Source organism: Egretta garzetta, unplaced genomic scaffold, assembly GCF_000687185.1.
Source record: "Egretta garzetta isolate BGI_Z169 unplaced genomic scaffold, ASM68718v1 scaffold287, whole genome shotgun sequence".
Classification (NCBI taxonomy): Eukaryota; Metazoa; Chordata; class Aves; order Pelecaniformes; family Ardeidae; genus Egretta; species Egretta garzetta.
Genome location: NW_009260435.1, coordinates 2,259,422 through 2,279,729, shown reverse-complemented (window position 1 = coordinate 2,279,729; position 20,308 = coordinate 2,259,422). Strand labels below are relative to the sequence as shown.

At 48.5% G+C, this 20,308-nt stretch overlaps 1 protein-coding gene across 1 annotated transcript in view; it reads right to left on the bottom strand.

Annotated features, from left to right (window-relative positions):
* Positions 1-1,013: 1,013 nt before the first annotated feature.
* Positions 1,014-20,308, bottom strand: part of ARID3B (AT-rich interaction domain 3B) — a 31,241-nt gene continuing 11,946 nt past the window's right edge. The window contains exons 4-8 of the mRNA XM_009643911.2: positions 9,010-9,193; positions 7,562-7,821; positions 7,075-7,332; positions 4,834-4,935; positions 1,014-4,337 (exon numbers count right to left, since the gene is read on the bottom strand). Of these exons, the coding sequence (XP_009642206.1) occupies positions 4,183-4,337; positions 4,834-4,935; positions 7,075-7,332; positions 7,562-7,821; positions 9,010-9,193 (959 nt within the window). The 3' untranslated portion in view covers positions 1,014-4,182. The remainder of the gene's footprint in view (positions 4,338-4,833; positions 4,936-7,074; positions 7,333-7,561; positions 7,822-9,009; positions 9,194-20,308) is intronic.

Genomic DNA, 20,308 nt, shown 5'->3' with positions numbered 1-20,308 from the left:
CCTTTCCCAGCTCACAATCTTTGTGCCTTCCCAGCATAAACTGGGATCTGCTGGAAGAGGACAATGCAGGTTTGATGGTTTTTTATATATATATATTTTTCACCCCCAGCTGGGCATGGAACCCAGCTGGCAAATCTCCCCCTGAAACAGGAGCATCAAGGCTGCATGGAAGCAAGCTGGGGGCTTTTATTTGTGTGTATATATATATATTTATCTTTTGGGCTGCTCACTGCAAAACCTTCACTGGTCTGGAGTTGAAGGAGAATTTAGCCACACTGCAAAGCAGAGCACTTCACACGAGGAACAGTCCTACCCGCAGTATCAAAACCCCTGAGTACTATACAATCGAACACAGTCAAGTGAAGTGAAGCGGAGCTGGGGAGAACAGCAGGGGGAATCCACCGCCCTCGCTCAGCCTCCCCCAGCTCCCGGCTCCTCTGCCCCATCTCTGCTGCTGGCTTCCATAACCCTGTTCCCAAAGCCTGGCAGCTCAGTAGGAGACCTGGAGCTCAGCAAAACACACATTAAGCCAACTGCCAGGATTAAAGCCAGGCTTAGGGAAAGGGTTACTCTTCACAGTCTGAATTGGCTGGTCCTTGTCACCGCATAACTGGGAAAAGGACCAGTTTATTGTTGCAGCTTATTTTTACTGAGGTATCTGTTAACGCATCCCAACTTGATTCTTTCCCTGAATTGGATACAAAACAATCTGTTAGTCCCTGTCTATGTCCAGTCTAGTTGTGTAAAGCTTATAAACATTAATACTCTAGTAGTGTCAAAGCTGTTTAGCAGTTCAGTGATTCGAGTGCCTTTCTGTGCAAGAAAACACAAATGTTAGCATGTGATACATAAGCAAACCCACCCATTACTAACCTCTGCTCCCCAGGACCAGAGAAGAAAGCATCAAGAAAAGCAAAACGTCCCCCAGTCCCACTCGTAGGAAACAGCCCCCAAGCCCACCCCCAAATAAAAAAAAAAAAACCAAAACAGAAAGAAATCTGCTCCCCAGGACCAGAGAAGAAAGCATCAAGAAAAGCAAAACGTCCCCCAGTCCCACTCGTAGGAAACAGCCCCCAAGCCCACCCCCAAATAAAAAAAAAAAACCAAAACAGAAAGAAAACAAAAAAGGAAAAAAAAGCCCCAAACAAAAACCATCTGAATGAGCCCCAGAGCCTGGAAAATCCGCTGCGAGGATGAGGTGCTGTGGAGGCCCTGCAGCTGGAGCGCAGCTCAGCTTCCCTGTGCTGGCAGGAGCTCATCACTCTGGCTAAAAGCAGCTGGGGAGGGGACACCACGGAGCAGCATCTGCCTCAGGACATGTGCACTCCCAGCCTCTTCCTCCCAGCAAGCCCTCACGCTGCCAGGCAGCGGGGTAGCACAAGCCGCAGGGTACAAACGAACATACAGAGCCTCTCGCAGGGAGGAGGTGCTGCCTTAGCACAAGACCTGGGAGCTCTTGAGGATGCAGCAGCAGCCTGGTGGGGTTACAGAGGAGAAACTGGACAGCTGAGAGCTTAAAGGAAAGGTTATTCATTGTTTTCTACGTACATGGAGCCCAGTCGCCCCTATCTGCTGCTGGGGCTTTTCCTGTGGCGATGCCTGGCCCAGTGCTTTTAAAAGCCATGCTTTTTTCAGCAATATAAAATAAACAGCGCCTTGGAGCAGGACAGGCTGCCATGGCTCACCAGAGGTGTTACGGGAGGGCTTCTCCTCACAGAGGACTAAGGCAGGCTGAAGTTGCTCACAGTGCATCGCAGCAATGACTGGGCAGGGAAGGGCCAGCCACTCTGGGCTGAGCTCAGGCTCAGCCTGTAAGAGCAAGGGCACCCGAAGTCTCCCCACAGCTCTGCTCACCTGTGGGAGCACGTAAAAAAGCAACCTTCTCTTCTACAACACTCAGCCACTGCCCGCCAGGAAATTTATTTTTAGTGGGCTGAACCTCTGGAGTTAGGATTTTCACTTAGATCATAACATATCTACTCACTCAGGTGGCTGAAACAGGTGAAAAACTGTAGAACATCTTATTTTGGCAACCTCTCACAAGGGCTTCCCAACACAGCTTAGCCTTGTAGCATAGACAGAATCAGCTGTGTCTGGGGTAATGCGGAGTCCCAGCAGGGCTGAGGAGGTGGCTGGGGGCAGCACCACAAGCCCAAGCTGTGCTTTCAGGTGCCAGAAACACCTTTCCCACCAGAGGCTTGGCCAATCTGTAGTGTTAAGCAGCACTGCCATCCCCCAGCTGCACTGAGCAGCTTTGCTGAAGGTAAGCATGGATCCTGGAGCTCAGAGAAGTAACAGGGACCTTGGAGATGCCCTTGCGTCCACCATGAAGGACAGATCTGTTAAGTCAGCAGTCACTCTTCCCCTCTTTTCCTACCTCTACCTGTCCTCCTGTGTCATGCACATGTCCTGGGACAACGCTGCTCAGCTTGTCTCCTGCTGGCCTAAAGGACGGCAGAAGCCACCGCTCTTTCACTCTGCTTTTTTCTTCTATCTTTGGTGATACAATTAAAAATAATTAAAAAAACCCCCCAACATCCACAATGTCAGCAAAACCACATATAAAAAAACAAAAACAAGCGATAAGATATGCCAATACTTCCTGAAGAGGTTAAAAACAACCAACCCAAAACAAACAAAAACACCCCCCACCCCCAACAACAAGTACATATCTGAGGTATTTCATCTGCTCAAATAAACCTGACTTGGGCCTGGAGGATGGGAAGGATGTCACCAGGGCAGGAGGGATGGTGCTGGGACCTGATCTCCAGGCTGGGGAAAGGCCATCGGGAGGAGAGGGGACAGAACAAGTCTGCCCCGGAGGCGAGCTCAGGGAGTCACTGAGCCAGCTTGCTTGCCTCCAGGCACAGGAGAGCCATGGCCAGCATGTGTTTGCTTTCAATAGGAGGTTTGAGGGGAAAAGGGCAAGGGAGGGCTTGATTTCCTTTCCTCTGCTTCCACCCAGAAGAGCAAAAGCACCCGACTCAACTGAGAGCCGCTTTCTTTTTGCTCATGCAGAATTTTAGGGGACCGGGCAGCTGTAGGCTTGTTCAAAGACCAATGCAGGTACACAGGCATCACATTAACCACAGCACCCACACACGCCCCATGGCCCCACTGAATTTGATTTCAAATATCACCACCTGTTTTCTCAGGGCATGGATAGTGGAGAGAGCTATCAGGGGCTACTGAAAGACACCTTAGGAGAAGAAAGCGGCTCCAGGAAGCCTAGATGGACCTCAATGACAGCCCTTTTGTGGCAAGGGGGCAGAGGGTCAAAATGCCAAGTCAGAGTAGGTTCAGGCTGTCAAGGTAAATGTGAGTGGGATGAGTTCCTCGGAGGGAGAGACACAAGGCTGAGGGCTTTTAAAATGTGGCTGAAAGCCTGAAAAAGGCAACAGCAGGGAAGAGGCCAGCACCAGCCAGGAGACCGAAGCAGCTGATCAAGAGGTTCTTAATGCATCTACAGGTCAAACATAGCAGTGAGAAAGTCCTTGCCCTCTTGCCAAGCCCTCGGAGAGGGGGAAGGAGGCTCACAAGCCAAGAGCACGTGTTCTGGGGAGGACATATGAACAATGGAGCACAACAGAGCCCAAAGGAGAAAAGTGAGAGCTCGCCTGCTCTGCAGCTGCATGGCCTTCGGCAGCACAAGCCATGGGAGGACAGGGGCAAGGCACCCTGCCAGCTCTTAGGATTGTCAATACACAGAGTTGTGTTGTGGGAAGAGGCCTTGTGGCTACTGGTTTGAGCAGAACCAAGTTTCCCTGCCCCAACTCCAGCTCCTTCCACCTGCCTTGGTGACATCTCAGCCATCTCTCAACCCTACAGACAATCCCTGATTGAAAGACGCCAGGCATGTCCATCCATCCCCCCCCCTCCACGTCCCAACCCCCAACAGGAACACAGCAAACCCTGGGAGGAGGAGGAAGAAAACAAAAAGCAAAAGGGAGGAAGAAAGGGGAGAACAAAGAAAAAGGCTGGACAAACAGACGATGAAGGAAAAAAACTCGCTGGCATAGAAAGGTTTCAGCATCGCCATCATCATCTTGCTGTTGGCCAACCACAAAAGCAGGTTCCTTGAGATGAGGTAATCTGTGCGACTCCTTCCCGGCTCACTCCCCACCAAGAGCAGAGAGGAGGAGCTGCCGGAGGCCAGTGTGAGACAGCAGGCTTGGCCGTCCATCAGAGAGACCAGCTGGTGGAGGGCTCTGCACTGGGGGTTCCCCGGGATGAGGTAGGGCTGGGAGAGCAGTGGGAGCTGCTGCTGCTGCTGCAAGAACTTTGGGTGCTGGAGCCTGCAATGAGATGGACGACCGGCTTCTGGGCAAAGAGCACTCCTGCAAGGCAAAGAGGTAAACAGAAGGGTTAGCAGGATTATGGGGTGGCACGGCCAAGAAGGACAGAGTATAGAGCACAGGGCGGCCCATCCAACCCCAGAGATCTCATCCCAACAGAAAGAGGCTCAGTGCAAGACAGATCAGAGGGTCAGTGGTGACCAGGATAGAAGAAGGGATCCCCCAGGACTTGGGAGCACAGGGGACAAGGATTCCTACTTCCCAAAGAGGCATGAGGAAAAGCTGAGTGAAGCTGCTTGGTCCTCAGCAGAAGAGGGATAACACCCCTTCCTGCTAGTGCTTCCATACAAGTCCCTTCCCTTAGATTTTAAAAATACTAACACCCACCACCACCAAAAGGAAAGGGCATTTATCTTGACTGCCCAGGACCAAAAGAAAGAGAAAAGAAATCATCTCCTACTGAACTTTCTAAGCTGGATAGGTTGTGCATGTGTTGTGCTTTGGCAAAGACCAGCCCCCGGGAGCAGTTCTTTCTCACCAGCATAAATCGTGCCGTTAATCTCCACTGACATGTTAATACTCCCAATGCCATTAGGTGACAAATTCAGTGCTGCCGCTGCCGCCGAGTCCGGTTTATCATCTTTCAAGAAAGAAGAGATGCAGAGTTAGAGAGGGACTATCCTGCTTCCTGCACCATCTGGAGATGATCGAAGGTGTCCACAGCCCTCCCTTTGTCTCTTCTTCAGTGAGGAAATCCCCCCACAATACCTGCTTCTGGTCCTATTATAAGTCTACAAAGGTGTTTAAATGCTGCAGCGTGAACAGAGTATAGGTGGGGATCCCATTGGCTTTTGCAAATCTGTCCCCAGCTCGCATGCTGGAGGGCCAAATTAACATCCCCTCCAAGGAAAAAGCTGCCAGCACACGAGACAAAACCGTACTTAAATTGGCTGGATTGTGGCAGACTGGGAGGGCCCACACAGTCCCGTCCCCCTTGGCTGAGAGGGGACAGTTTCTGGAGGAGCTGGTGTGACGGGGCTCAGACTGCAGCAGCTCCAGCGGCCGCTGGAGGGAGGGGACTACCCACGGCCCCAAGGACTCAAACCCAGGAACACGGACTAAAACTGCTCCTAGTGTTTTGATTAGGAAGTTCAGGGTGGAAAGAAAAAAGAAAATAAAGTTAAATGAGAGGGAACAAACATCACTTGACGAAATTTGTATTCCCTTTTACTCACTATTTTAGTTTTTGTTTTTCTGTAAACATGACATTTAGGTGGATGCATAGCTGCGCTGTGAAGTCCTGATCCCATTTAACTCTGCGGCAAGCAGCTACCGCTTCAAAGGGGAACCTGCTCTGACCCTGTGCCGTAGATATTTCTGGCAAAGCATCTCAATAAAGCATTTACCAGCCTTGCTAACAAAGGCCTCAGGAACAACTCTTCCCTTTTTTCTAAGCCATGCCAAACTTGCCTGGCCTTGTGCCTACATCCAAATGTACAATTAATAGGGGGGCTGAGACCTTTAATTTTAATGGATCAAAAGGTTTGGAGGAAGCAGCTGTTGGGACTGAAATTTTCTGAGGCTCTGCTGCCCAGCAAAGTGCAGCCCCCGGGACAGGTAAGGGAGTCACGGCACTTAATCAGCTTTTGAAGCTGCTGTACATAAGAGTATTGATCCTGACAACATGACCTTTACAGGGTGACTCCCCTTTTACAAAGCATTTCAGGAGTGCATTTCCCAGGCTGTGAATGCTGCTTAGACCTGACCTCCTAACCCAGCCTTGCCAGGAGTTCTTTGCCTGGAGGCTCCGCATAGGGTTGCAGCAGATGTCAGCAGACATCACCTGACTCCCTAAAAGCCCCAGTACACATAGGACAGGTCTTTGTGGCCTCCTCATCACACCTGACAAAGGATTCCTAAAAGCTGGGCATCTCTCTCCCCACATCTCCTGCAGTCTGCTACCCAGATGGAAAAAGCTCTTACCTCCATGATCAGTTAAAAGGGTTCCTGACTGCGAAAGGACAGAAAATAATTCCCCGCAGCACAACGCTGGCATGAGGCTCAGATGAGAGCAGGGCAGGGGGAAGCTCAGCATCTGGCACATGATGGGCTTCCTTTCCAAAAAATCATCTTACTGATGGCAGAATCCCAGGACTGCCTTTGGCTAGGCTAAACTGTGCTCTTGGATCTGAAGTACACTCCGAGTATTAAACGTGAGGAGGTCAGATAGGTGGCCCAAAGCCACTTCAGCCAACCCCTGAAAGAAGGAGCGTACTTACAGCATGCAATAGAGCATAGCTGCAAGGACAACTGAGCTGGCATCAGCTGAAATTGGGAATTCCACCCCCCAGTGCAAGTTCTGTGGCGGCTAACAGCCTGAGTCCTGCAGCAATCTCACCATGATCCAGGCGGTCATAAGCTCAGAGGAAAGGTCTTGTTGTATGGGTCAAGTGGGTTTTATCAGCTCAGGTGCAGGGCTTTCTGAACATTGCCAGGGTGCTTCTGAATCCAGGCTGGATTCAGATGATGCTGGATTATGCATGAACAAGAATGGAATAAAAACAGCCGCAGTAAGTAAAACCTAGCAAAATATTGCTACAGTTTAGCTTTGCAGTCATTGTGCTCCATTTTAACAGCTTCTTGACAGTGACCTCTACCTGGTACCCAGAGAGATAATCAAGCCTGCATGTAAAGGGGTGTTCAACATCTAGATGGGGAGCAGTTCCCTTCCTGCTGCAGCCTGCAAAGACCCTTGTGTGCATCCAGAGGCGCTGCTTACCCTTGCCATTGATTTTGATCTTCATGGGGATCTGCCGTGCCATGCTGAACAGGTTGCGCTGGAGAGCCTGCTGGACAAGCCGCTGCTCCTCCTCTGTCATCCGTGAGGCCTTCTTCTCCGGAGGCTCTCCCGACTCCAGCCTCTCCCGCAGCTGCTCTAGGGTGGCTGTTCTTCCTGCCACAGTCGCCTGCTGGCTAGCCAAGGTCACTGGCACGGCAATGCGATTTGGCATAGACACAGTCAAGGGCACGCCATCACCTAGAAGAGGAAAGAGTCACCTAGTCCCTCCCACAGCTCCTCCCTAAAGTGAGCACGCAAAGGTTTAAACTGCAGGCAGAATATTCTGCAAGCCCTGAGCCACCCAGGTCCCACTATTCTCAAATCCAAAGTAGTCTGGGTGGACAAAATGGAAAATAACTGTGCTTCAGTCAGTGCCCGCACCTCTTAACCCAGCCACCCTCTTCGCTGCGAGTCAGGAGTAGCTGACCTTTTCTGACCGCTGCTGCTGGAGACACCCGAGGATTGCTGGTCCCACTGCCTGGTGCAACGCCGATGATGGGGAAGCGGATCTTTGGGGGAGACAGGAGGGAAGGAGGCCCCGTGGTGGTGGGCGAGTAGCTGAACAAAGAGGAGCTGTAGCTGGGCCGCCTGCCTTCCCGCCTGTTGCCATCGATTGCAGCCTGAAGCTCAGCAGGGGAACTGAGGGATTTCTTCTCGCATTCATAGGCGTATAGGTACTTCATATACCTGGGAGGGGGCAAGCACAGGGAAACTCAAGTAGGTTTCTCAGTCGAATGTGAAGTTATAGGCTACAGCAACAAGCATTGTATTCAGAGGGACTTTCAGACTGCGGTCCTCTGCAGATCTGGAGTCTTTCTCTGCGTATCACCACCACTGCTGCGCCTACTTTGATAAGACTTGAGCCATTTGGGTGCGAGGCACAGCTCCCAAAGAAACTTTGAGCTTACTCAATATTTATAAGGAAGCAGGTAGTTATATACTACTACACCCACAAGGGCAGAACAGAATCATCCAGAATTCCTTTACAACCGAGATAACCATCTAAGATGACAAGAACCAAGATCTTGGACCGTAACACTTAATGCAAGGAAGGTGGTTTGAGGAACTGCCCTTGTCCAAGTCATTTGTATTGGGCAGCCCCAAACCTCACCGCTTTTGCTGAATTCTGGCACGCGCGTTCGCGGGAGACAGCCTGTTTGTACCAAAGGCTGTAGAAATGGCAAGGAGCGTCCCTCTCTGGGACTCAGGGGCTCTAATAGCTTCCAAGAAAACTGAGTCTGCATAAGAGCTGGGTTTGGCTTCCCAGAGCCTAGCCTCCCATATCGAGGGACACAGCCTCACCCCGTTGCTTAAATTTTATGGTAGGTTTACTTTCACCATTCTTTTTCCTCTACTTATTCTACTTTTTATTCCTTTTTTTTTTCCCCTGCCTAATCAGCATGAGGCACTGCGGGCCAGAAAAGCAAGCCTCACAGCAAGTAGGTGCTAAATGCAAGTTTCCACAACCTAGTAGCAGTAACAGACATTAAATGATCAAGTTCATACTTGATGCCTACAGATCAGGAGGTCTGCCTCCCTCCTTGCTGTGCCAGGTGCTCTTCAGAGACAGAGTGAGACCCTCCTCGCCCTGAGGAGTTTAAGCTCTGAAGAGGCAAGAAAGGCAGGGGACAGAAGAACACGCAGAGCATGGCGAACAAGCCGATAGCATATCAGTGCTGGGACTGTAGGGATGGATGAAGAATCACTGCTAAGAGCAATGAGAGAAGGAACAGAAAGGGAAAACTACAAGCCTTGGGCAAGAGGGACACAAACCAGTCTGTCAGCGCCTCCCTGGCCATGGGGTAGGATTTAGTCTTTCAATTTTTCCACCCTGCGCTGTGTTCGCATCCACGCTGTTGGACCTTCTGGACTTACTGGGTTCGAAGTGTGAACGCGGCACTGGTGATGGAGGTGGGCAGATTAAGGCCTTTGGTGATCTCTCGCCAGATCTTCTTGTTTATGATTTCCACCAGCCCTCCTTTCTCAGTCACCAGCTTGTAGAGCATGTAGAGATCCAGGATCTGCTTTGCCATGATGGGGATCCGATTGATAGGAGTTCCTGCAGGGAAACAGCAGGGAAGGAGATGTGGAGTCAGAGAAAAGACGAGGCCAAGAATACCAGCAGGTTGGGGTTATCGATCTTCCTCCTAATAGGAAATTCAGGCAACTCTATTTGTAGCCTGACTTGAGCTTCTTGTTGGGTGAGTAAATGAGCCAGAGAAGTGTAGCTACATGGCACGTCCTTTTCATGAAAAATCCTTTCCTGTAGGCAACAGCAATTATCAGACAAATAATAACCTGCAGCTAAGAGCAACTTCTAAAATAGGAAGAGGGGAAGTAGGGACTATTCAGTCCTAAGGGTGAGGGAGTAGCACGGAGGAATAATTTTTTACGAGCTCCCAGGGCTCTCTCAGATAAAAATCTGTATTTCTTGTGTTCAGGAAGGGCTGAGCAGCCAGGCAACTCAAGCTAATTGTGCCCTGGGATCCGGCTCCCTCACTCCCTGGGATTTGCTACCCTGTATTGCTTGGGAACAGCGACAGAAAAGGGTGCGTGAGATTTGGGAGCATCTCCTTCCCCTCTGTACATTTACCTCTGTCCTCCCTCACATGCACGTGCCTAACGTTTTGCTGCAGCTTTCTGCTCTCACAATGCATTTTGTCACCCCTCCCACGCCTTCTCACCCAGCACACTCCCTAAGGACACACCAGCAAGGCCGCTCGTGCAGCAACCGCAACCCAGCTGGCTGGAGCAGGAACTCATCATGGGAAAGCTGTAGAGAAATTCCATTGATGATGGAGGCGGGCAAACAAGCACCAAAAGCAGCGGCACAAAGCACCAGGCATCCAAGCACTTTTTGGAGCCCAAACCAAGGTCCTGCTCTATCTTTGCGAGGATAGATAGGGCAGATGGGGAAGCGGCTCTATCCGCCCTGTTTAGTTTTGTCATCTTGGGGATTAACAGAGGTAGGAAAACCCGATTTTTAACCTGATGGCACCCTTTTAGCAGCATCTTAAAGTGATAAAGCATGCAGGGTTTCAAAAGGTCAAACTAATGAGATTTAGGCAAGGAGAGGAAGAGGGGAGGAAAAATGCTGATGTAGCAAACCTTTTATTTTACATAGGAAGTACTGTCCTGGATCAAAGAGCCGTCCACCCGAGGTCAGTATCCTGCCTACCACAATGGCCAGCACCAGCCTTTACAGGAAAGCCTGCCAAGGGCTGTAATGGACAATTATGGAATTCCCAACCCACAGGGGAGACTTCTGCCACTGCTCATCAGCCAGCGATTCAGCTAATGCCCCGAAGCAGAGCAGTTTATGGCCCTTATAAATGGGTTTTATTCTGTTTAGTGAAAAGGAGTTCAGCTCAGCTCCGCAGATGTCCTCATTATACATGTAAGTGTAATTTTTCCCCCCTGTCTCTTTTCTTTTGGAAGCCTGTTATGCATTAGCTCATGGTACCAATTCCCACAGGTTAATGAGATGTTGGATAGGAAAAGTAAACTTTTTCAGCTTTAAACGGGCTGCCTTCAATTTCACCAAGTTACTAACTCTTGAGCTGTAAGAAAACAAGGAGCAACCTGATGGGGCTTGGCCCGCATGCTCCGTCATTTTAGATCTATCACATCCTCTTTTCCTCGCCTTGTCTAAACAACCCCTTCCCTGTCCACGACAGAAAACCCCACAAAGCAGTAATTTCACAAGCTGCATCAGATCCTCTTCCTGCATTTCAGAGACGACAGTTCCCTCAGGGAGCAGAGACATTTCCAAACTCTTTAAATTCACAGCAGCTCTGTCCATCCCAGCCAGCCGCCCCAAGCCAGGAGACAGTCCCTTCCCCAAAAGGCCAGCCATGTAAACGCAATCCACAGTTGGCTACACTTTTTCCTCAGCCACCAGTGTGTTATTGCAAAGACGAAGAGCGTGCTAGCAGCATCATTTCTGATGGGCAGAGGGCTGGCAGCAATCAGGTTACCAGCCTTAAGTTATTGTTCATCAGCTGGGCCACAGTAACCCAAGTCACACCCAGCCCACTCCAAATGAAAAGCAGGGAAATCTTTATCTCTGAGGACTCTAGGAAGAGCCAGGGCTGGGTTTTTTTCCCCACCCCAAAATGTCCCTTTAATAAAAGTTCAGCATTTCTGCCCCAGCAGCAAGGAAAATCAGGGTGTCCAAAGTGGCACCGCACTGCCAGCAAAGCCTTTGCTCCCCAGGGCAGGATCCAGACCCTCTCCCCAACTCCTCCAGCAACCCTGTGCCCCTTCAAAGCCACCCGCTTTCCCCCAATCCAATTTAGGGAATGGCATTAACTTGTCCAGAAGGGATTTTCATCCAGCTCTCCTTGGACAGTGACCAGATGGGGAGTGAAAGGCAAGGGTCATGGATAAGGCTCCTTGGGCAAACACACCGCTAATGCAGAAGTATAAGGCAGTATCTCCTTTTTCATATACCGCTTTTATCCTAAACACAGGTTTACTCTTCCCAGATTCTCCCATCTCACCATTTGAAAAGGTACGCACATACATTTATCCAAATGCTCCAGTGACAGGGACAAACGTTACCTACATCAGTAACAAATAAAGGCTTAAATCTATTTCCAGAGAGCTGGCTCATAGCTGGAGTAGAGACAACAATCAGACCTGACCTCCCCACCTCACGTTATGTCACACCCTCCCTTCCTGAGGTTTGCTTTTAAACCAGATTCACAGACCCAAGTGCCCTGAAATTTAATTAGTAGCTTTATAAACAAAGCTAAAACCTACCACCAATATTTAACACACACACAAAATGTTTCTTTATGCAGGCTGAGAAATTTTACAGCAGGGACAAAACTACTTCCATCCTTCTACCACTTCAGCACAGAGACGCAATCATTTTCCGCCCATGTTTTTTCTCCTAGTACAGCTCAAAGCAGTATCTCCCAGAGCTAGCAAGGAGTGATTTGGGGTTTGGACCTGGTAAATTAGCTGTGCTCTTCACCACGCAAGCTACGGCTCTGCTTGCTTCACAGGACCTGCCTGAAAAAGCGCAGAGAAGCACGGAGAGGCCGCTCTCGCAGCCCTCTCCTCCCCCAGCCCCTCTCCGAGGAAAGGCAGGGCGATAAAGTCTTTATTGGAAACCCCCAGCGCTCAAACAGGAAAGGCTGAAAAACGAGTATCATGGGACGATTGGATGCTGAAGCCGAGCGGATCCTTTCACAGGCGGCTGCAAGGCTTGTCAGGGGCCATGATGGATTACTGTCATCTGGCAGCATCAGGATTAATGATCCAGAGGTCAGAGGGGAGAATTCCAGAGGGAAAGGTCAGCAGCCGGGGGCACAGCATAAGACTTGTTGCCTTTTGATGGCAAACTCATTTTACTGTACTTTCAAGCCTCTCTATTCTGCCGGCTCTCAGAAATCCTGTATGTACTGTGCTTGCAAAGTGGCAGAAGACTTGCCCACCTCGAGAAGAGGGGGCAAGGAAGATGTCTTGCTCCTCTAATTTTCTTGGTAAATTACTTTTTTTCTCCTTCTGGTACAACCCCAACCACAAGGAGTCCTGTTTCCACTGGAAAAGGGAGGACGCACAGTTGTGGAGCATGGGAGACATCAAGACAAACTCTAGGGCAGGCAAACTCCTGCTACCGAAGACCTAAGGGTGGGAGTACAGCCTAAGGGTAAGAGGCTGTAAGACTCCAGATGACCCATTGCTATCTAGAAGGGCTATGAAGAGGACAAAAAGCCCAAGAATGACACTGGAAGGAGGAGGAGGAATCATCCCACAGCCATGGGCTCCTGGTTTTCTGAAGGGAAAGACAGCTGTAACTAGGATTAACTGTAATTCAGATTTCTGGAATGGAGAGTTTCCCCTGGAGAAAGCCTCACTGTGGCTACAAACATCTCTGTCCTTCAAGGGAAATAAGCAGCCCCCTCTGCCAAGCTGTTTTGCCCCATTGAAAAGCCTCTTCTGTTCCAGGCAGACATAACAGAAGCCTAAAGGGCTTGTAAGGACAGACTGGAGTGTCCCCTGCGCTGGAGAGGCAGAAGGAGCAACTGTTTGGTTTTTGTCCTTCAAGAGCTCTTTACGAAGAGTCTGAGGAAGCTGTAACACCCCGGTAATCTCCGCATGACTTTTCTTTACATCTACTGGCAGTGAATCAGTATCTGGGGGTGCTGGCCGAGCCATTGGCACATGCAGGCTGCACTCCTGCCCCAGCCACTCGCTCAGTGCTGGGGCTCAGCCTTCCTCCTTGTTGAAAGGCACCTAAAGCTTTGGACCATCATCATCTTCACCCACCCAAGCATGCTGCCCAAGGCGGATTTTTCCCATCCTATCTTTGCTGGACTTCAGACCTACACCTAATTCTGAAGATGTAGATTGATGTTAAACAAAGAAAACTGCCCCTAAGACTGTTCTTAACCGAATCATAGAAAACAAGTCCCCTCTCATTTTGCAGGGATTTGCTCGGCTTTGCGAGTCCTTCGCAGTGGGGATCCCCTGCCAAGAGCTGCTCTTTCCTCTCCTCGTGCTGAGCCATGCCCACTGCAGGGAGTTCCCCACCATCAAGCAGTCTAAGCCACGACTTGTCCTGCATGCAAGACACAAAAAGCAGTTAATTATACCCAGCCTGGAGCACTGCTTTTTCAAACACCTCCCATTTTTCCCCCCTATCTGATTTACTTTCAGAAGCATCCATTTCTTTAGTAAAGAATAAAGGAGGTGAGAATCCCAAATATTTATTCCACAAAGCAACATTCAAAATGCAACTCTGGCATGAAAAACAGGCATAGAGGGGGCATTTTTAAGCCACAACCTTTGCAGGTTGCTGCTCTTCCCAGCTTCCGCTCTGAATACGTTCACAAGAGAAACAACACCAGACAGCCAAGGGGAAGAGGTTTTCCCCAGGAGGCTGGGGAAGTCCACAGCGATTTAAAATCACTTTGAACCAAGTCTTGAGAAGGTCTTCACATTTCTTTGAAGGGAGACAGGATCATTTCTTGGTATGAAGAATCTCCCCACTCTCCCAGGCTAAACAGAGGTTAAAAAAAAAAAAAAACAGTTCAACAGCAAATTAGCAGTGTAGGATAGGAGCAAATCAACTTGAGCCCCGCGCTGTCTCGGTTCCCAGCTTGCCTGAATTCGACTCCCAGGACAACCCCTGGCTGGCTTCATATGAAGCCGCCCCAGCTCTTGGCGTGAAAGTTGTATTTGTTGATTTGGTTTGAGTCTGTCCCAAGCATTCAACCTTAAAATAAAAAGCGAAGGTATGCACAGAAGGGAAACCACCTCTTCCTCTGTGCCACGGCTGATCTAATCTCTCCCCGCGCATGGCATTTCCACAGCGGGCATTCTCACCTCCCAATGGGAATGTCACCACCTGATCCGTAAGCCTGCAGCCCATTAGACACTCCTATCAAAGCAAGAGCCAGGACAGAGGGTAATTAATCATGCTCTATTTGACAGGAGGCCCACTTCTTATCTGCACCCCTCAAAACACCATCAGTTTCTGCTTCCCTCCTCAGTAAGTGAGGCTGACAGCAGCCCCTTATCAGATTTCGGGGGCAGCCTAACTGGCATCCAGTGCCCCACTCCTATGAGCCACAGCTCCAGTCGCATTGACCTTCCCACACCGGGTGCTCCTCCATCCCAAAATGGAGATCCCATGGAGATTTGCTCTCTCATACCCAGCTCAACTACAAGCCAATACAGCTGGGTCCAATAGATTTGCTATCACAAATTTCTTCACCAGATGTTAAACAACCATGCAGCTGGCAGTGGGTTTCCATACACATGACCTTCGAAGTGAATGGACAAACTTCTTCTCTAGGCAAAGAGAGGTATGAATACAGAAGGCAATGCAAAGAAATGGGGGCAGCTAAGAGAAATAAAGGTTGGTCAGACCAGCCGCACAAAGTCAAGAACTGGAGCATCTTCATGCCAAACAGTTCCTCCTTCTTCCATCCACCCAGACGTCTATGGGGTCATCACCAGTGTTGAGCCACCTCCACTGCTTGAGCACAGCAGTTCATTAATCATTTGAAAAACATGCTGTTAAAATGTAGGTGGGGGAAGGCCAAGAACAGCCATAGCAAAGAGGAAGTACCAATAATGAAGAGCTCAAAGACCAGGATTTGAGACCCAAACATCCAGTCTTGGAGATGCTGGAGAAACACGTGACAATTTAACATCTCCATCTTCAGGGGATTGAGGAAAAAAATCCCTTTGCCTCCATCACTCAATTACATATACCCAGGAAGGAGCACCTGGGATCCAGCCATCCTCAGCTGGCACGCACCACAGCAGACTGGTTTCAGCTGAATAAGCTACAGACAGGTTCATGCAAAGCAACAACAGCCAATCACTTCAAATTAATTTCTTTTGTACCCTGTCCAGTGCCAGCTTGGTTTGTAACAAAACATTTAAGCTGCTCAAACATTCTTCAGGCCAGCTAAACTTAAGACAAATCTTCTGTAAGCCAGAATCAAGTACCCTCCTAGTACTATTTTCCCATTAATTACAACTGCTGCTTCCAGTATGACTTTTCTTTGGAGCTACAGCAATATTCACTCTAAACCGCCATTTTCAGCTGCTTAAAAACAAGGGATATTAGTTATTAGAACTGTACTGAGTATTTTGCCAAAAAAGATTTTTTTAGATCTTGCCAAAGGGAAGCTTCCAGGCTTTTTCCAAATTAGAGAAATAATACTCATGTCTCTATACCTGCAATGAATCTTCTGATGTATGAAAAACACAAGGGGGAAGGAGTTTGATTTCCATGGGAAGGACCTGCTGATAACTACTTTAAGTTATTGCAATTTGCAGTTTTTGCAAGTTGGCCCAGGTAAACTCCCCCCAAAATACCAACTTATCTATGCAGTGGAGACTTTTAGTCATCTGGCTCCCAAGGTTGATGAGCAAGATATTCCCTGCAAGAGTCTCCTGCATGCTACAGAGGACTCTACCTCAGTTACAGGACTCTGCATCTCCCAGAGGAGCTGGATTCAAGTTGTTTGGCGATCCCAAGCATTTCGCTTCGCACCTGGTTTTATCCTAGCATCACTTCAGAGTGTTTAAGCGCACAGCAGAGCACATTCTCTGTTCCCCATTCTGAAAGGCTTGAACCACTTAAAGAATGCAGTGGAATGTAAACCAGAATACCAGTTCCCCCTATAATTTAAGGAAAAGTCATTCTTTCCATTCTTTCTAACAATATAAAAGTAAAAACCTAAAATATTTCACTGATCCTCACTACTTACCAGTTGCACAAGACACCAGCCACTGTTTTTGCTGAGCCTAAGTCAGATCAATTGACCAAAGAGGTTCTGCTTTAAGAGGTGCAGCAGAGATTTAGCTGCGTACAAATCCAAGGGTCTAATGGGGAAGAGGACTTTGCCTGGTTGATCTGGACCATCCAGAAAAGACCTCTGTAGTGCCTCAAGTCAGAATTTTCCACTGCAGAACATCATCTGCTATTTAGGGAAGCATTTACTATGGCTCAGCATTAAGCAGGTAGCACGAGCAAAGGATGCTGAGAATTTATGTCTATTGATATCCCATTTAGAAAACTACATTGCTTAATTCAGATTCAAAAATATCTCCAGAGGATCAAAAGAAGAAACCTGCAAAACTGAATCAGTAGAACAACAAAACATATTCCCCAGACAAATGTTTCATAAACACCACTTAGCCTATAGATAAACGAATCCATCAAATGCATTTGTCAATACCCTGGATTTGTTGAATTTCCACATCTAAAATGGGCAGACAGAGCATACAACAGCAGGAAAACATTAAACCCACATGGTCAGGCTTACAAAGCCCCTTCTATGTATATACACATAAAAAACCAGAATGGTCAAGCCATCTGGGAAAACCAAGGTCACGCAGAAACCTTGAACAAAATTAGTAGAGCTGTACAATTGGAGACATTTTATGAGGTCTTCACAAAGGCAGTACTTAAAATGAACAAAACAGCTTCCCTTGAAAGGGAGCCTTTCCTAGCACACCATAGCACAGTTAGATCTCTTCCCCATCAAACCTTTTCTCAAGAGGAATTGTCTTGCACAAACACTGCTGATCCTTCCAGGGGATGAAACAGTCCCTTGAAACTCCAACTCTCTCCTGACCAGCACTGCTGGAATACAAACAGCTCAATTATTGGCGGCTCTGAGTCACACCACTAACACTCCTTCACTGTCTGGGGACAAAAAGCAGTCAAGCACATGCTACTGGGGGCTAAGAGCTACAATTTGCTCCTACCCATCATACCTGTGCCTTCTATCACACACACAAAAGATGGAAACAAAATTCAGCTTCAGGGTACGTTCACAGGGTGACAAGGACCTGAAAAGAAGCAGAAGATGCCACTATCTCCAATGCCAAGTCTGATCTGAGCAAATGAACTTGCCCAATCTGCTTACATACATTTCTGTAATACAATTATTTTCAGTAATACAAGAGATGGGGGAACACAAGATTACCCTGACTTGTTGTAATGGATGCAGCCAGGCACTTTGCAAACTGCTCCTGCCTGCAGAACAAATACCGCCTCCGTGCCTCCAACGCAGCCCACTAGCAGAGAAGCCTCAGCCTGTGCCCTTAAAAAATGCCCTGAACTACAAACTTGCCCATAGAGCAGCTCCTCACACAGCAGGAGGTTAAAAACACAGCTTCTGAGAAACCAGACCTCAAGCTTGTCACAAGACACCAGCTCAGCAACAGATGGAGGGGAGCCACTGCTGAAGCTGCTTAGCCCTGCTCAGTCTGAGGAAAGACAACCTTTGGTTTGAGACCATGGAAGAGCAGAGAAAGGGGAAAGTGGAAGTGGTGACAGAGCTAGCATCGTCCCTGCCAAGCTGCATCAGGTCAGTCCTTTTGCAGTCCTGCACACTGATTGCTCCCATCGGCCGGTCTCCTCTTCCCCTCCTCTCCCCATCTGCCCCTTCCATCCCAGCCACTGTGGGACCCATTCACCTAAACACATACAAGGAATAAAAAAATCAAACAAAGGAAGAGTTACAGCTTTCCTCTCATCTCCCTCTTCCATCATTATTGCCACTGAAGGGCCATTTTATCACTTGCAGCTGTGGTCATTCAGCAACAACCTGCTGTGCTCAGAGGCAGATGAGACCCACACATTTGATCTGCATTAAGCCTGTTTCATGGCTTCACATTTCTAGGTACATTCCTAACAGCAGCACCAACAAACCAAATCTTTTCATCCCTCCAACTACTCAGTAGCTCCTGTGAAATCTGTCATTTATCTTTCACATCAGGCCTTGTTTTTTGGTTCAGCATCAGTTAGCAATCTGTGCCCCAAATCCATCAGCCCCAAAGAAGGGCTGGCACTCCTCCAGCTCCTCCTGGACAACAGCAAAATCCCCATCTTTACACCAGCAATGTTTATTAGCAGAGCTGCTTTCCCTTCCCTTTAGACATGAGGTGCAAATTAACCAGCTCTTCACACATACTAGCTAAGAAACACAGCACTTTGCTCTCAGGTGCAATGAGCCCTGGGTTCTATCCATCTTTGGGGGACTCTGAGAACAAGGCAGCTGTTCAGCCTTGTTTCATTTAGGATACAAAACCAGGGGAGGAGAAAGGAAAGCCTGAATGGTATCTTACCATAAGTTTGCTGTAGAAGCTCCCAAATTTTTGAAGATCCCAGAAGAGGACACCAGGCAAGTCCATCTGCTCGCTAGAAAACCAAAGCCCTGCTGTAGATTGCAGTTGGGAGAACAGGCATGGGAAAAGTGGACAGTACAGCTTCTGAAAAACCACGCCAAATCAAAATATTTCCTTTGAGGTAAGACACAAGCAGCTCAGATTAACATCAGAAGAGAAGCTGCCTCCTATAGGTCACCACATGCTGTTCCGTTCTCCTAACAACCTGAAGAAACTCAGCTCCCCAGAGGCCTTCTGCCTATTTCTTTTGGAGGTGCCAAAATACAAAAAGCAAGCCCACAGCTGCCTGGCACTCTGCAACCTAGCCAGTTCCCCAGAGCAGGGCCAAACTTTTCCAGTCCTCCATTTCCTTCTCTGGCAGAGGGTTGTCAGTCCACAGCATCTCTCCCCCATGGGTGCCCGGCTTTTATGTTTCATTTTCAACCTTCTAGCAAGCAAGAAAACAAGGGAGCCTCCAGAAAACAAATACACTTGGAAGTGCCCAGATGATCAAAAGCTAAACTCCTACAGCAACCAGCTGGTGACCAGCTCAGCTCCTGCACCAGGAATATGTCAATTATAAATAATTAAAAGGTAATAGGAAGGAGACATTGAAGTATTAAGCAGATTTCTCTCTAGGTATCTGGAGGTTTCTATTGCTGCCAATCACACCCTTCAGATTATTGTCTTGTCCATCAGTCATCCCAGCCCTTATATTAACATGTGAGCTCAGGTTAACATCTGCAAGTAAACTAATTAAGCCCAGTTATGCCTCTGCACATGAAAGCCCAAAATATCAGCAAAACCCAGCTCTAATTTTTAACTGACTTGGAAGCATAGCCTCAAACTGGAAGGTGAAAATTCACACGGGTCAGCTGTCAGCCCTAGCCATGCCAGGAAAGACAGACACAGATACGAAGAGCAGTTGCAATAGCTGCTTTTGGACAGCCCTTCCCCTGTCTGCCATCCAGTCATCCACAGAGGGGGGTGCATCTGGAGATGCAGGGTTCAAAAGCCAACTGGAAATGAGGCTCCAGCTCCAATCCAGCAATCAGATAGTTTTCAAATAGACAAGACTGAGATGTCACCTATTTATACTTCAATAGACTCTCAGGGCACAATATTGCTGGTGACTAAGGCAACATGCAAATTGCCATTCCAAATAAGCACAACCTGGCTTGTTTGGTCCAGCACTCTCAGAGAATACTATGCAGTGAGGGAGCAAAGGGTCCTTTTTACATCTGTTCTTCACACCTACCTTCAGCAGACTTTTTGGAAACAATTAAAACCTCTGTAGCGCAATTTAACACTTTTTGTCAGAAGCACCTTTGTTGGAAGAGTCTGCCTGGCCTGGCATGCTTGCAGAGGTAAAGAGCACCACAAAGGATTTATTGCAAATGTTTAGAGATGTACATTTCATATAACACTACATATATGTACTTTTTTTTATGAATAGTTTGCCCCCCCAGCCGAGCTGCTTCACACATGCATCACCACTCCTGCAGCAAGGAGAGATGCAAGCTGCTGA